Source organism: Sarcophilus harrisii, chromosome 3 (assembly GCF_902635505.1).
Source record: "Sarcophilus harrisii chromosome 3, mSarHar1.11, whole genome shotgun sequence".
NCBI classification, from domain to species: Eukaryota; Metazoa; Chordata; class Mammalia; order Dasyuromorphia; family Dasyuridae; genus Sarcophilus; species Sarcophilus harrisii.
Window position 1 is genome coordinate 337,152,986 of NC_045428.1, and position 17,971 is coordinate 337,170,956.

The 17,971-nt window shown below is 35.0% G+C and overlaps 1 protein-coding gene across 3 annotated transcripts in view; it reads right to left on the bottom strand.

Annotated features, from left to right (window-relative positions):
* NCKAP5 (NCK associated protein 5) overlaps positions 1-17,971 on the bottom strand; it is a 679,630-nt gene that overhangs the window by 46,800 nt on the left and 614,859 nt on the right. For all 3 annotated transcript variants that reach the window (XM_031963671.1, XM_031963673.1, XM_031963674.1), the window contains exons 14-15: positions 11,562-11,876; positions 8,804-8,937 (exon numbers count right to left, since the gene is read on the bottom strand). In XM_031963671.1, coding sequence (XP_031819531.1) covers positions 8,804-8,937; positions 11,562-11,876 — 449 coding nt within the window. The remainder of the gene's footprint in view (positions 1-8,803; positions 8,938-11,561; positions 11,877-17,971) is intronic.

Sequence of the window (17,971 nt, forward strand, 5' to 3'; positions counted from 1 at the left end):
AAGCTATTCAAAATTTGTTAGTTTCTCTTGACTACAAAGTAAATAAAGATACTAAGGCTGCTGGATTTTTTTTAAAACGTAATTTATTATATTTATATTTAAGAAGTTTGCCTAATCTATGGGGTGAGGAAATTTAGGAAAGACTAGATGGAAAATGGTCTTTGGCATCCAGCATACTTCAGAAGCTAGAGCTTCAGGGAAGATGTTCCTATTTATGCAGAAAGCCAAGTTTTGCTCACAACACGTCCCTTCTTCATGGTCTTCTAAACCAGGTTATAGGGAAACTGAAGGTGGGGAAGATTTAAGTGAATTGCTGAATATCTCACAACTATAAAATTTCAGAGGCAGGAAATGAAGTTAGGTCCTCTGACTTTAGAAGGAATACCTTATCCATTGCACCTTGGTATATGTCTATTTATTTATATTTTTTGTCTCATTTTTGTCTGAATTTTTAGGCTGCTTGAGGGCAGGGTATTTTTTCCCCTTTCTTTGTCCTCCAGCACTTAGCACTGTGCCTACATAGAATAGGCACTTAATAAATACTTGCAGATTGTTTATTTGATATTACTGGGTTTAGTCTGCTTGCTGTATAGAAGTAAAGATTAGGACAATTCTCAAAATTATATATACTACAGAAGCTATCTGCACTATACTGGTCACACTTAAAAGAATGCCAAATGCATGTGTTTCTGGGTATTGTACTTTTTACTAAAATTATGTATTTTTAGGTGATAGAGTTTTAAAGATCTGAAAGTTAGGGCCCCACTTTGAAGATTGCATTTTTCTTCATACTGGAAACCTACTGAGCTTTTTCTCCCTGATAATTTGTTGTGCTTGTCAGTCATTTAGCAAGGTAACAAGTATTTTGTATGTGGAATTTATCCTACGTTTTGTGTGGTTATCCTACAGAAATAATAATTATAGAACCCTTATAAGGTTCTTATAGAATAGGTTAGTACAGTGGTAACCTTTGGAAAGGTCACTTCATTTTGCAATTAAAAATTTTCATAAGTATATATTCTATTTATTCAACAAGCCTATAAACTCCTTGAGGGCAAAAATTATGTTTTAAGTTGTTCTTCAGATGTTTCAGTCATGTCCAACTCTTCTTGACTTTCTCTGAGTTTTCTTGGCAAAGATACTGAATGGCTTGTCATTTCCTTCTCCAGTTCATTTTACAGATGATGAACTGAGGCAAACAGGTTTAAATGTTTTGCCTAGGGTAACACAGCTAGTAATTGTATAAGGCTGGATTTTGTTGGGTATTTCTGACTCCAAGCCAGGCACTCTAATCACTGTATCACCTAAATGCCCCATTATGTTTTACACATTTTAAAAAATATTCCTATCCTCAGGACTGCCCTAAACCCAATGGGTTCCAAATAGACCAGCCATGGAGATAAGCTCTTAAAGAAAATATAGATATGAGGCTTTGCTTTTTGAATAATACCACATCTACATGTACCTGGTGGATTTTACCAAAAGGGAATCAACACAAGAGCAATGTAAGTGTTATCAGCATTTAAAAATTATTTTAATCCTTACTTACTTAGGTCAAAGCTAATTTACTTCCTTCGATGGTTGTACTATGGGCTAACTTCCTTGACAGGCTTCCCTCTATTCCCACTTTATCCCGAAGTTGGGGTCTTATTGTTTCCATTCCATCCCCTAACCTACCCATCCTTGACTTGGATTTTCCCCAAGGTTCTCACAAGCTCTTCTTTCTCTGTTAAATTTGTCTATGCCCACTCCACCTGTAAGCCCTGGCTATCTGGAAGAAGGAGGCAGCATTCATTTTCTCCCCACTTGGCAAATTAGTGAGAAAATGAAGCCACAAAATTAATTTTCCCTGTTATCTCACCCACTGGCTTCCCTACAATAGCTCCTAAATTCTGCTCTCTCTGCTGACTTGGTGTTAACAACCTGGACTTTTTTGAACATTTTTCAAAGTGAAGCTAAAGAAGCCAACCTTGAAAGAGAAGACAAGTATCCACCATTAATGTTTTATGAATTAATATGTGTAGTTTGGGAAAACAGGTGACCTAACTATAATTTGCTTAATGTAAATAAGCAGACATATACTGGACAAGGCATTTAATATGGGGCAAAAAGCCACTCAATTTTTGTAAATCAGGAGTCCTCTTTTTTTAAGGGGGGAGTTGGGGGAGACAACAGAGCCAACAAAAATTAAATGCTACTATGTCCTAAGTACCAAGCAAGTAATTTGCAAATATTATCTCATTTGATCCTCATAACAACTTAGTGAAATAATTACTATTATGATGATTATGAAACTTTAAAATTCAAGTGACTTGTACAGGGTCATACAACCAATAAGTGTCTAAAGACAAATTTGATTTCAACTCTTCCTGACTCTAGATGCAGAGCTCTGTCTATTGCACAATGTACATGCTTTCTTCCCCCTTTCCCTCCTCCCAGAAGCATCAGGGGAAATGGTGACAGTAAAATGCTAGGGGAAGGATGGAAGTAGGGAGGAGGCAACATTTTCCATTAGAAATCCAAGCAAGTAGAGTCTCTGTGATTGAGGAAGGTCAGTGGTAATGACATTGGCTTATGGATCTATGATGAAAGACTGTAAGCTGACATTTGCATAAAGCTTTAAAGTTCACCATGCCCTTCACATATATCATCTCGCCCAATGCAATAGCTACTACTGATATTATTTTTTTTTCCATTTTAGAGATAAAGAAAACTGAGGCTATATGGGTTGACCCTCATGGCTACACACAGTTGGCTAATTTCAGAGGTGGAATTTGAACTAAAATCTTCATGATTCCCAATGCAGCATTATCTACCATACCATGCTGCCTCTCCTTCCTTGCTAAATTTTATTGTAAAGGGATATCATAATGTTTTCTGAAACATATTCAGAGCTGAAGATGACCATGTTAACAGTAGTTCAGAGGGAGCAGTCTTTTCATAAACTATATATGACTTCATAGATTATTTTCTGTTTCCCAACTCCTAACCCCAAAGCTCAAGGGACATACTATTTTTATTCAACTAAACTGCTGCTCAGTTTTATTTTCTTCTCACTTATATTTTTCAACATTGAAAAGAAAAGTTAAGAAGGGGGGGCAAATCTGATGAACAGTTTATATTAAAATAAAATGCAATCATATATTTATCAGTTTATTGTAGAAAATATTTTCAACTATCATCATCAATGTAAATAAAATACTCTTTGAGATTCTGGGGCAAGGCATTATGAAATAAAATAAAACCCATTATTCAAGATATGTAGATGGGAATTCTTTGCCTTTAAATCACTTCTTAAAAAGCCAAGATTCTGCTCCTTGTTAGACAAAAAAACCCTTGCTTATCCCTTTTGGTGTGGCTATCCCATTCACTTCTTCCAGCTTCCTCTCAAAAATGGAACCACTTGTCTGGATGCCAAAGCAATAAAATTAAATGAAGTCAACCATTTTTCTGTTCTTTTCAAAGAGAGGTTGCCATAGTCCTGTGTGTAGCATATATGAAAATGGGCTATTCTCCTGATGGCTTTTAGGGAATCTGCCTATTGACTCATGAAATGGAAAATGGTGGAGTTGGGGAAAATGATTACTAACTATTGGGCTTGCACCTATGTTTTGCCGATAGCTATAGCATCACTCTCCAGAAAGTCTTATCCAGCTGATTACCAACATGATAATTTTCCCAGCCATTGAGCACAAGCATCCTAGTTGTGTCCAAGAACACATTGGTTATCATTCCTTATACATAATCCTAGTTAGTATAAAATATAGAATGAGTGAAATTGGCTAAATGCATTGGAATTTAGTGCCTTGAATGTGGTAGGTGATCAGGAAATGCTCTCTATAAGAATAACTAACTAACTATAAATGCAACATTAAACATGATAAGTTCTGAGATAAGTAGGTAGAGAAAGAACTAGACATAGAATCAAAAGAGCCAAGTTAAAAATTTTAGACAATTACCAGCTCTCTGTGACTTAGGTAAGTTAATTAACATCTATCTCAGTTTCCTCATGTTTGTTGTTTGTGTATTTTTTTATTTAGTTGTGTTTGACTTTTAACGACCTCCTTTGGGGTTTTCTTGGCAAATACACTAGAGTAATTTGCATTTCATTCTCCAGTTCATTTTACAGTTGAAGAAACTGAGGCAGATAGTATTAATGACTTGCCTAGGGTCTTCCAACTGTTATATATCTGAGATCAGATTTGAACTTATGAAGATGAGTCTTCCTGCTGTCAGGCCTGACACTATCCACTGAGCCACATAGTGCCATTTATTATCTTTAAAGTAGAAATATTAATAGCACCAACTTTCTAGGACTGTTGTGAGGATAAAATGAGGATAATATTTGTAATATTTATAAGTAGCTTTGTGAATTGTAAAGTGTTACATAAATGCTAGTTATTTTTTTCCTCTAATGTTTCCCTAGGTTCAAAAGCAGTTATGTGCTCAAAGTTCCATACAAATGCAAAGTGCCTTAAAAGTGACTCTTGTTGGAGGTTATAGGAGATAAGGAGCTCCTCTGAAAGACAGGAAGGAAGATTTGGATTTAAAGATTTCCTTGGACACATACAAGAAGTGTGGCTATTGGCAAAGAGCAACTAACCTCTCAATATCTGAAACATATCGGTGTATATGTGTAGGTCTATATGACTATATTGATTGTACATAGCAGTATGCGTACTATATATAACTACATTTACATTTTAAATTAAAAAAATAAAGTTTCCCTAAATAGAGTTCTTCTACCATATTACTCACGCCTTCTTCTTAAACTAAATTTTTGGTATCAGGAAGCCTGTGTACAATCTCTTTGGATGAAAAAGGCTCAAACATATTTTCAAATGTGGTGCAAGGAAGGAAATAGGAATATCCAAGGAGAAATATCAAGAACATTATGTTTACTTTTATTAGGCATCGTCTTACCCTCTCCATCTTTACTTGAAACTCCACTCAAATACTCAAGGAAAAGGTAATGGGTATGTGTTTTGCCTAAATTTTCTTTATTTCTTTCTTTTTTATTTATTTATTGTTTTTTGGCTCATATTTTCAAAACTAAATGTAAAGACTATGTGGGCAATTCCAAGTTGGACACAGGGTTTCTCATATAGGATTTCATTTCAGGATGTTCCTCTTTGTCAGAGAAAGAAAGCTATTTATTGATATCTCACATTTATTGAGTATTTCTATAATACTACCACAGACAAATATTTGGTCACAGTGGGAGAAAGGACAGTTCAACAGAATATTCTTGTAAAGATGGGTCAAGCAGATAAATGTATCAGTGAGGAAAATGAAAGGAAAAAGTTCAAAATTTTGGCTGGTATTGACTCTATTTCAGAAAAGAGAAGAAAAAGCAAATTCATTACTATATATAATTACATATGTAACTCTGGTCATAGTTTAACATCCATTTTTAAAAAATTAATTTTCATCAATTCATTTTACATGCATGTTTATATTACGACTTACTAGGAAGTAACTATTCCTTGTGCAATTATTTTTGCAAATACTGATATTATTTTCCATCTTGAGGTACTAAATTTTTCAAATTTTCCTTTCTTTTATAAGGCAGTTTCAAACTGCCTTCAAACCCAAGAACATTATAGAACTCAACAAATGGACAGACAAGAAACACTTTTCAGAATTCTGTCTCTTTCTACCTTTAGTTAGACTATCATAGAATCCTAGGATATTTCAGTTGGAAAGAATTTTAAAGATCATCTCCTCCAGTGCTACTAAATTTATAGATGAACAACCTAAGCACCAGTATTTTGCCCAAAGTCACACAGTACATTAAGTGAAAGATTCCGGACTAGGACCCAGGTGTCTTGGATCTTTATGAAGAAAGCCTAGTGATGACACAAAAAAGTTTCCTTTCTTTTCCTTGCAAATATAAATAGAATTATGAATCAGACATTTAGGAAGTATGAATCAAGTTCAAAGCTCAATTTCCAATCTCTACTTAAATAGTATGAGTACCATGAGTTCTTGCTACTTTACTAAAATCAGGATTTAAGAAAAGCTGCTTGCTCTGAAATCATTAGCTTGTATTCCTGCACATTAGTTGTAGCTCCTTTGTATAATTCCCTATCAAGACAACTTCTCAGATGAATGTCAAGATACAAGAAGCAAAGTAGTGGCTTGGGGTTACTGGGTTACTATAAAAAAATATTTCAATCACAGTGGGAGAAAGGACAGGTCAACAGAATACCCTTGTAATAAACTCAAGTCATACCTTTGCGGTGTTACAAATATCCCAAATCCTTGTAAATTGGAAATGAATGAGAAAGACATTGCTATTTTTTCCCCACTCAAATTACATGTCACATCTCATTTGAAAAAGGAAATCATAGTTGTACTTTTAAATTCTTAATTTGGTAAGTTAGGGGAAAAATGAGTGATGTATAATAACTATTGCCTATCATGTCACAAAGCCCCTCAATATTCACCAATGTATTTGGAGATAAAGAAATACAAATTATTTTTTTGAGACAATTTTCCTTCTCCTCTCCATTGTTGATGTAAGGAATTGACAAGTAGAGCCTTTATTGTTTTTAATATCTCTGCGTGAAGGGTTTTTCAACCAATTTAGTCCAAAGCAAAATATAGTGAGGGAGCTTCAACCTCCAAACAGAGTCATTCATAAAAGGGAGGATAACAGGCCCACATCCACAGCAGTATGACTGTAATATAGAGTTTAGAAAGCTCTGTCCATAGCTCATTTGATGATTTAACTCACTAAAGTATGTAATTAATAACTAAGTTATCTTATATCTTTATATTTATTACTTTATAGCCATTCATTTATCATGGAGATAACTTAACTGGAGACTTCTTTGGAAATACCAGGTTCAGGAATAAACTCCTTATATAGACAGTATCTATACAAGTATCAGAAGTATCAGATACAAGACAATGGAAAATACATGGATGTCCCTAGCAATTTGCCCCTACAATTATGTACTCACTAGCAGACTAGATGTCAGGAGGAACATAGACTAAAATGTAAATTCAAGAGGATCCAGCTCAATGACAGATATCATTAGCTGTTTCCCATATGGACAGATGCTCCCCATATGGACCCAATGTGCTCACTGTTCATTACCTGGTTTGCTGTTCTTTATCACATGCCCTAACTTTCTCCCTTCCAGTTCCAAAATCATTATTTTTATAATCCAGTTCACTGTTACTATCATAGCTACTGCTGATGGAGTAAGTACCCATTCTGGGTACCTTGTCCTGAACGAGTAAAACAAGGCTGTTAAGATTACTCACATAAATCCAAATGGAGTAGAACATTCCACGAGGATGGGAAATTTTCCTTTTTATCTGTCACTGTGTCCAAAGAGTTCTAAATTCCATTCTTCCCTACCCTTTCCTTTCCCTCCCACATACTTTCACCCTCTTTTCTCTTCAAGAAGAAAAACTTTGGTGAGCTGGTCATTTGCTTTAAGATAGCATATTCAATTAGCAGGTTACAAAAATGGTCAGTTCAGTAATTAAGCTATCAACCCCAAACTGCCATTGTTCTGGATCCTGGGAAGTTCCCATAGTTACCAGCTCAGCATTCTGTACATTTCTTTAAAGGGACCAACTTTTCCCAAGTATCTATTATTTGTGCTCTTCTGAGCTTAATGGTTTGCTTATTTAACTGTCCTCATTAAAGACTCTTAGTACATTAGAAGAGTATTTAAGAAAGAAAAAGAAAAATACTAATTAACCTTGGGAACAAAAAAGTAAACATTGACCCAGTTTATCACTTTTCTTGGCTCAATATGCTTCCCCCACTCCAGTCCTTTCTTACATGCAGGAGGAATATGGGGGTTAGAGATGGGCTATGCTGACTCCTCAGATGATAGGAGCCACCAGGAAAATAAAACTATGTGAAAAATTGGAATTGGCAAACTAGGCATAATCTTTGCCCAGACAGATTGTAGATAAATGCAAATTGCTCAGACAACAAGCCTTTCCTCCCTTCCAATCCACAAACACATCTCCTGTGATTCAGAAAGGATGCTACTGACAGTATAACTCCATGTGTGTGGAGGTGCAGCTGAAGAGAGCTGTACTAGATGAACAGTCTTTCCTCACTGTGTGTCCAAGAAGATGGTTTGATTTGTGACTACAACTCCTGTCTGCAGTCTGTCACTCCTTTGGACTCTATATCGTGTGAACAGTGTGCTTGTTCAGCCCATGAACTAAAACATCCTCCCTCACAAGGTCTCCCAGTTATAGATGTCTGCAGAGCAGCTGGCTGGCTTCTCTGTTCCTATTGTTCCTCAGCTGTCAAAGTTTTAATACTTTAATGACAGCAGAGGACCCAATGTTGGGCCAGCTTCAGTTTTCCCGGCTTCAAATTGGGGATAACATACCTGCTTTACCTACCTCTGAGAGGTAATATAAACATAAATGAGATGAGAGAGAAGACAAATCAATACTGTAAGAGCTACACTACGGAGCTTCCACAGCCCCTCGACTGTGTGTTTCTACTTTAAGATTAGTGAAAATACTCCATGTGATTTGGAGTAAGAGTATAGAAAATCAAGATTTTACTGTGATTTGAATGGAGGGAGAAAGACTTTTGAATGCTATTTTCAATGATGGCTATGTAGTTCTTATTGATTTTTTGTTGTTTATATTCCCACTTGCCACCATCAGAGAATGAAGCATTGATAGTGATTTCAAATTAAAAGATAATTTTCATAAATGCTCCCCCAAATCCCTCAAACTTTTGTTAGAGCTTCCATAGTTTTTCATCAAACTTACTGGTAATAGCAAAATTTTCTTTCACTCTTGATCTCACCTGCTGCTGAGTCTTGGTTTTGTCACTGTTCCAGTCTGGGAGATTTGCCTCATTTTCCATTGTTTCCTCAGTATATTCAAATGATGTCTGAGGGTTCGACTCTGTTTCATTTTGTCTTTGCAAGTTATTTGTTCCTGAATAAAGAAATTGATATTAAAATGATAGGTCATTAGATTATAAGCTTCTTAAGGGCAGGGGATGCCTTTTTGACCCTTTGTATCCCTCTCATGTAGCATCATAGTTCTGAGTCATAATAAGCTCACCATCCATCTTACAAATATCTTTAAAAGTTGTTGGGTTAAGCTATAACAAAACAATCAATATTATTAAAACTAGCCGGCTTATCTGGCATTTTACTAACTCTTTCCCCATTTCTTAGAAATCCTGCTTAGTTAAGTTGTAACAATAATCTCTGCCCAAAATGATTATACTTCTCCAGGGGACTTTGCCAAATCTTGAGAATACAAAGACAAATCTGAAAGTCTCTGTCCTCAAGGAATTTACCTTCTCTGGGAGAGGGGTATGAATATCAACATGTGGGAAAGTATAAGAGCAAATAAAATAGTACAAATAAAATAAAAAAAAAAGCTTAGGACACTGAAAAATCCTAAAATGTACTACAAGCCATCATGGAAAAGATAAACCATTAAAGAAAATATCTCCATTTCATGAAATTGTTATGTAAGAGCTAGCAGGTACCCTATAGATCATTATTTCACAAAAACGGAGGCCTAGAGAAGTTTGCTGAAGTTTATAGCGGTAAATCCAAGATTTGAACCCAGGTCCTTTAACTTTAAAGCCAAATTCCCTTAACCCCCTCCCCCCACCTTTTATATATATATATATATATATATATATATATATATATATATATACAATAAAACTAATGTTTTGGGGGAGTCTTGTCCCTGGGAATATCAGATGAAAAATTGTATTGCTTCCCCTTCTACAGTCATCAAGATGAAAGGTTGTGAAATTTCTTTCTGAAATAACCAGCATAGAAGCGGAAGTTAAAAGTAATTGTATTTTGAATATAAACATAAGATTTGTACAGTAACTTCATGTACTAACATGGGAAATGAAATCAATCTGAAGGCAAACACACAGATAGGAATAGAGAGCCCTCATGATTACACACATATATATGCATATATAGAGACATATATATATATATATATATATATATATATATATAGATACACATACATATATACATATATAAAATCAGCAAAGCTTCTGGAATTCAATGATAATTTTTATTTGGTGGAGAGAATGGTCAGGAAAGGGTGAGAAGAAAACATCTGGGGAATGTGTTGTCCCAACATTCTACCATATACCACTTTTTAACATCTTCTCATGACAATTTAATTAAGACACAAACCTTAGAATGCCAGTGCAGTGAATATTAGCAGGAAGATCAGAACTATCTCCCTGCTCTCCACTTCTTATGAAGCAATTCAATCCTTGCAGTTTCTATTCAATTTGTTATAATGACAGTGTTTAATCATGGAGTCTAGTCTATAGCACACAACTGAATTGAGGTCACACATGTGACTATTCAAGCATGGAGCACATAATCTATAACTAAGATTTCTTCTCTGAATCTCTGGAAGCTGTGCCATTAATTAACTGCATTTATTTTTTTAAAAAAATAATATGCATTAAAACTCTCTTAAGTGGGGCTTTGGATTGAGATGAGCAGAAGAGTTTGCAATGAAGCAGAGAAGTTTTTGCATTCTTGTAGATGGGTAAAATTCCATTCAGGGAATATTGCAGTCAAATTTACTCAAAGATATTTAATTAAAAGCTTTTTCTTCTAATTTCTCACAAACCTATGATGTAGCCTATTTGTGGTTTTATTTTAATTACCAAACCATGGGTGAAACTCTTCAACCTAATACTCCATTTACTGACTAGATACAATTACTTGTGTGAGGAGTGCATCATAAACTATACAAGTTAAAAATCATTTAGTGTCACCCTGGGCTGCAATAAATATGTTTAATCTGTAGTGTGTGATGAAAAAAACTTTGAACCTTAAACTATTCCTGTCTTTAATCATAATAGCTGGTTTCAATTGACTGCAAGTTCCCATGGAACTATACACTTTGGGAAGCTCCAGTTTCACTCTACTGCAGTTAATGTACAATCACTGCTGATACATCAATATAAACCTTTTATGATCTGGCATATAAATATATTTGTACAGGATAGGAACATGTTAGAAGACATATGTTTATAGTTAGAGGGAAAACAACATTTGAGTTAAATTTATATCCTGAACCCAAACTGTTACATATTCAGAGTTCAGTTCTGTAAATAAAGATTGTATATATACACATACATATGTATATATATATGTGTGTGTGTATACACACATACATATGTGTATGTATATATAAATCTATCACTCAAATTATGTTTATACTATGTATATAATGTCTTACTGTATGGTAGAAAAGAATATCAAGTTTTTATTTAATGGAAGAGATTTTATTTTCCATAGAAGCAAGTAGCATGACCTTATGGGAACAATTTTATTTTACCTTTTAGACTATAGCTAAATTTTCTGAGCATCAACATTTCCATCTGGTCTAGGTCATCTACTTGTTCACCTTAGACAACCACATTGGGAACATTTTCTGCCACATATTTTACATTTTTGTCAACGAGTGCATTATTATAGGATATCTGCTTAATAACACCAGACACCAGGGCAGGAAAGCAACCTAATTTGAAAGGTAATTGGCATTTTTACCTGAGGAGGCTGGTTTGGGGAGGCGACTTTGAAAAGGTCGAATACCTTTGGCAGTCATGATGGGATCAGATGTGGAATGAACAATGATGCTTTCTAAGGAGCCTTGGCTATTTGCTGCAGAAGGCACTTCTCGTTCAAGGGTTTTGGCTTTGATGGGGGGAGTTGAAGGAAGGGTTTCTTGGAGAGACAGGAAGGATTCAGATTCCATAGAGGTGTCTGGTTTGCATGCATGTCGTCCAGTGGAACGATTTCCAGAGTCTGGGAGTGGGAAGGTTCCTATCCCACTGTCCAATGTTCTCATCTGGCAGCTAGACTCTAAAATTAAACAAAATTGTGTTATGAGAAAGGTCAAGACAAAAAAGAAACAGGGCTCTTAATTGCAGTGAAAATAATCGTTGGTGGGAAAAGGCTCCTCAGAAGAAAGCCTCTCAGGGAAGAAAAATAATTAACATTCAGAAAATTAAATTTATTTCCATTGTGATGTACACAAAGTATCCATTTATGGGACCCTTCCATTCAAAGAGTATTAAGAAAGTAAAGCCAAGCAACAATGAAGAATTAAAACTTTTTTTATAGTTCTCAGTTTTTCTCTAGAAAAGGAAAATTAATTGGAGAGCATAAAGTGTTTTGTATTCCCCTTTTATAATCTTGGAAAAAATGTTGCATCTACCAATTAGATAAAATTTATCATTGAAATAGAGATGAAATGAAGACAGGCCTAAATAGACATATTAATAAAAATAATTGTATTATTTTTACCTATATTATTATTAATCATGTAATCAAATTTATTGCATCCTTTGGCCTTCTTCCATTTGACTCATAAAGAAAAGTAATTCATGTGTCATGAGACTTTGCCCCAAATTATTCTTTATATATTTGTTTCACTTTATCCCAACTATTCAAAGTATCTATTGATTTATTGATTTCACTGGTGAAGGCATAACTATTTGAACCAATGGAGATCATAACCCAACAACTTAGTAGTTGCAGTTGAAATAGAGAAATGCAAATTAAAAGAACTTTGGGATATCATCCCACACTTATCAGATTGGCTAAAATGACAGAAGGGCAAAATGACAAATATTGGAGGAGATGTGGAAAAATTGGGACAGGAATACACTGCTTTTGAACTATGAACTGATCCAATAATTTTGAAGAACAATCTGGAATGAAGCCCTAAGAGTTATAAAACTATGTATTCTCTTTGACTCAGAAATACCACTATTAGGTCTATTTCCCAAGATGATCAGGAAAAAGGAAAAGAACCTGATGTTCTAAAATATTTACAGCAGCTCTCTTTGTATCAAAGAACTGGAAATTGAGGGTATGGCGATCAATTGGGGAATGGCTAACTAAGTTGTTCTGTATGTCTGATAGAATATTACTCTGCTGTTAAAAAAATGAACTGGTTGATTTTAGAAAAACAAATGAACTTGTATGAAATAATAAGAAAAATGAGCAGAATCAAGAGAATATTGTATACAGTGAACAGTAATATTGTTAGAGGAGTAATTGTGAATGACTAAACTATTTTAGTATTATAAATATTTAAATCAAATTAACAACAAAGGACTTATGAAGGAAAATGCTATTCACCTCCACAGAAATAATTAATAGAAGTATATAAAACATATGATTTTGCATATATATATGTATACACATTTGTACATACACATATGTGTGTGGCAAATAGTGGTCTTGAGGGATAGAGAGAGTCAGTTCAGAATTTAAAATATAACAAAAAGTAAAATTAAAGCTTAATTTTAAGACCCTCCCCCCCAAAAAAAGAGTTGTAATTAAAAAGAGCTCCAGGGGAGCTCAGGTGGTTCAGTGTCAGTCAATAAGCTTGTTATTAAGCATTTACTATGTGCCAGGCACTATATTAAACACTGGGGATACAAAAACAAATAAAAGGCATCTCCTTGTTTTCAGCAATTGGACTCTGAGTCATGAAGACTTGAATTTAAATTTGCCCTCTGACATGTCATGTGAATCTAGACAAATTATCCAACCATTGTCTACCTTGATTTTTCTCATATATAAAATGGGACAGTAATATAAAAGCTTCTATCTCTCAAGGTTGTTGTGACATTCAAGTGAGAAAACGTATGTAAAGTATTTTGCAAACTCTGATGTGTTATTATTATCAGTACTATTATTATTCTGAATTTTTTTGAACTTTACTAGGCTAGCCCTCAAATAATACACAACACTCAAACAATACACTAGTCCAACACTTAAAAGAATTTCAGCTCTAGACTTGCTGAGTTTGTGCTCTGCTGGCCTTTATAGTTCTATGGAATTCAGGGTCACCTCCATGTCACAATAATGCATCAAAAGAGGAATTTCATTGATGCTTATTTTATCTTGCCAAACAGGTTACATTCACAGAAACACATGTACATATACATACATGTAGACATATACATAGACATGTACCTTTATATATGTAGTAATGTCAAAACCATAATTATAAATTTAACTTCCAAAATGATTACTTTTTCTCCCTTGAGTTGCAAAGTTAATTGCTACAAAGATCCAGCTGTCATCAAAATAAACACTGGATAGAAAGAAGACCTCTGAATGAAACATTATATTTCAGAGGCAAACTAGGAAAATCTAGCATTTTTATTACTTGAGTTATTTTGAATGATGTTTTAAAAATGATGACATTTAAAAATGTGAGCTCCTTGAAAGCAGAGAACTATATTTTTGTTTTTCTTTGTACTCCCATTCTTTATGTACATGGCACAGAAATGCATGTGAATTGATTGATTGAAAAATGGAAAATCAACCATGTATTTGTTTTGTAATTACTATATGCTCAGCCTGGTGCAAGGCACCTTGGGACGCAGAACAGCAATATAAGATATAGTCCCCAACCCTTGAGACACTTATAGTCCAATTAAAGAGAGACTATTAACTCACATAAAATAACAGTAAACACCATAAATGGAATATAACTAAGTACTAACTATAGTTACAGATTATAATTGCTATAGAAATAGAAAAGGAAGGAAGATCTGTGATGGCTGAGGGGATTAGGAATTATGGACAACATAAGACTTGACCTAAGCCTTAAAGCATAGTAGGGAAAGTGGAGAAGGGGTGGAGAAAAGTACATTCTTAGGTGCGGAGATGGAAGGCTGGAACATTGTGTAAAGGCTGGGGACTAAATGAATAAAGTATATCCCAGGAATAGTGAGGAGATGTGCTTTACTAAAATTGAAAGCTCGGGATGCAACAAATGGCCTTAGATTCTCTGAAGTCTGAGCAAATTCTTAAGTGCTCCAAAGTGCCTACTTAGCCTCCCCCATGACTATTTGAACAAATTGTTCTTATTTACCCTTTCTACCTAAGGAAGTCTTCACATATGAAGAGTACACATCCTCCTAACTCACCAAAGAGTGAGTTTACTTTCAACCTAGTTTAGCTCATCTGCTGAGATGATTTATCACCTATGGTCACTTCGTGTGTAATAGCTTCCATGAACCATAGGTGAGAGTTGAAAAATAGATGAGCAGCCCTGAGAAGGGCTCTGCCATCCTCATACCAGTGTGCTAGTACCAAGCTCAGAGAAAATGAATGAATTTGAGACAGAGGAGAAAATGGTAAAAGGAGGCAGACAAGTACTCAAAGTCAAAAAGACTGCCTCTTGAGAGAGAAAACTGGTTTAAATCCTTTCTCTGATGCTGACCTGTGTGAGCTTGGGGAGCTCAAGAAATTGCAATTTGCCTGAGTTCTTAATCAATAGAATGAAGCATTTGGGCTGACTAGTGTTCTTTTCAGTTTTAGATTATGATCTGATATTGAACAACTTTGCAATATGGACAGTTCTCAATTATCTGGTTATGGATGATATGTTCTGTGTATTACCCCAAAGTGGTCTTATGATAGGATTAGTTTCAAGGAATTATAGTGTATCAGCTTTCTAAAATATAAGAGTGAGATTCACCCAGAATTCTCATTGAATCAACCAGAGGGATGGACTATATGTAAAGAAAGTCTAAACATCTCCTGAATCAATCAATGAATGGCATTTTTACTAAGTGAGAAAACTTAGTCATACTTTCTATAAAATACCAAGCCAATTTGAAATCTAGCATTCTATTATTTGGCAGTTTAGAGGGAAGAATCATTTCAGTACAGCCTCCGAGAGAAAATTGCATGGGGGAAGGGAAGAGAAAAGAGACAAAGACTCATCTCTTCCTCCCTTTCCTTGATCAAAGGGAGCCTTTATGAACTTTGGAAGGTTGGAGGATTTTGGCTTTTCATCATGCTACTCGCAGCATCCCAGGAAATGACTAGCAGCAGAATCTCCAGTGAATGAAATGTACACACTAGAGAACATATAACTTCAGGACCCTATAGGAAGTCTAGCAGAAAACTATACAGTATCCAAAAGGACTACACAAAGGAGTAAAAAGGACTTTCAGTAATCAAGAGCTATTACTTTACTTCTTTGTCAAATGAGTTTTATAAGCTTAGGCCCATTTTCTATTAGATTCTATGTACTTGTGGGAAATGATATAGAACTTTTTTGGGGGAAGAATTTTGTTCTAATTGTTATCATATAATTTTTTAACCACAAAATGTGAATTAAATCTGAATGGTTGATAAACAAATAGGGAAAAGACATTGAAGGAAAAAATGAGCTATAACTTTAGAAATATATTCCTTAGCTCTTCAGTGTCTCTTACAATCCCAGGTAGGGAAATAGCTACCTACTCTCTGAGGACCAATACTGCAAATGGGGATTTGGAAGGGTAGATTCAGAGCTTATGCTCCAAAAGGATCTTAGAGAATATCTAACTAAACTCTCACATTTTGCAGATGAGAAGATAGAAGTCCTAAAAGGGAAAATCAATTATGCAGCTATGTTTTTATAATTTTTCTGAGACTAAGTAATACAAAACCATCAAGAGTCTAGCATGCAACAGAGAAGTCTGTACCTCAAGGTCTTTTTGTCATATCTGCAGAGTTTGGGATAAGGTACAAAAGAGGGGTGATGGTCAAAGAGAAGAAAAGGAGTATTTTGTTCTAATTTTTAACCTCTGTTAAACATACAAGCTTTTCCTAGAATTCATCCATTCAAAATAGTCCTTTTCTCTCAAACTAGGAAACATGCAATGTTACAATGGTACCTGGCAAGACAAAAAGAAATGATTGGTATTCATAGATTCCCAGAGAATTGTGTGTACTGCCATCAGGCTCAGAGAGAACCTGCTATTAAGGGCCATTTTTGTTACTAAAAAAATTTCAGCTACTGAAGTGAATATGAAGGACTCTTCTGTAAGTAACTATGAAATGAGGTACAGGAAGTCATTCTTAGTCTATGACTATATATGCAAGTTTTACCCTCAAGCACATTTTTTTTCTCCTGAAGATATAAACCTCTGGAAATAGGAGTTTATATTGGAAATGCTGACACAGTCTTTATACAGAGTTTCTTGAAGGTGCAGTAGCATTCTTTAGTTCATGAAAAACATTCTAAACTAAAAATGTGGGACATTATGTTTTTGAAGGCAATTTTTCTTGGAAAATTGGAGGGGGTCTTAAGAGAATCACATAGCCAAAGTGGGGGGATGAATCCTAGTCATAAACTTTCTTGTATCTTGAATGAATTTATCAAATTTGTAATCTTACCAAGTGTATAAGCCTATATTTGTAGTTGGTAAGCCCAGGAGGTCAGATTGGTCTAATGAAGTAAAGATCATGGATTTGGTCTGTGTAGGGTTCAGTAGATTTTATATTGTTCCATGACCACAGACTGGACCTTTAACCCTGAGTAACTATCTTGAGAGTGTTTTGTCAGAAATGGTCTCTTTTTGTCTTTTCATTCCTCATTCCAAGCAGACAGTCTCATTTATTTCTACCTACTTGCTCTAAGCTAGCCATGCTCAGAATTTGTTCCTCCTTTAATAGGAAAGGAATATAAGTTTCTGGGATTAGGAACTGTCAGTACTGGCATTTTGTGGGTTAGATTAGGTCTGATTTAGGGATACATGAAACCTGAAGACTAGATGGAATTCCTTGGGTGGGGCAGAAATTTGGAAAGTCTTTATCAATAGCTATTATTAATAAATTTAAGTCGGTATGAAAAGGCTAAAGGAATTTGGCCCCAAGAAGGAAGTGCATATTCAGCCAGACAGAAAGTCAATGTCAGGGAGGTCCAGCAAAAGGCAACAAATAAGTGAATAATCTATCAGTAGGCAGACAACAATGTCAAGGATGGTATGGTGATAGACATTGATTTGGCAGAAGTTCTGCAAACAGACAGCATCATAGGTGTCTGGAAATAGATAATAGAGACCAAGCACTTGGGATGTGCTTCATGGTCATATCTGCAATCTTTGGAAAGACTAGTGAGAAGGAGATATGAATCCCAAAATGGGATTAAGGTTAAG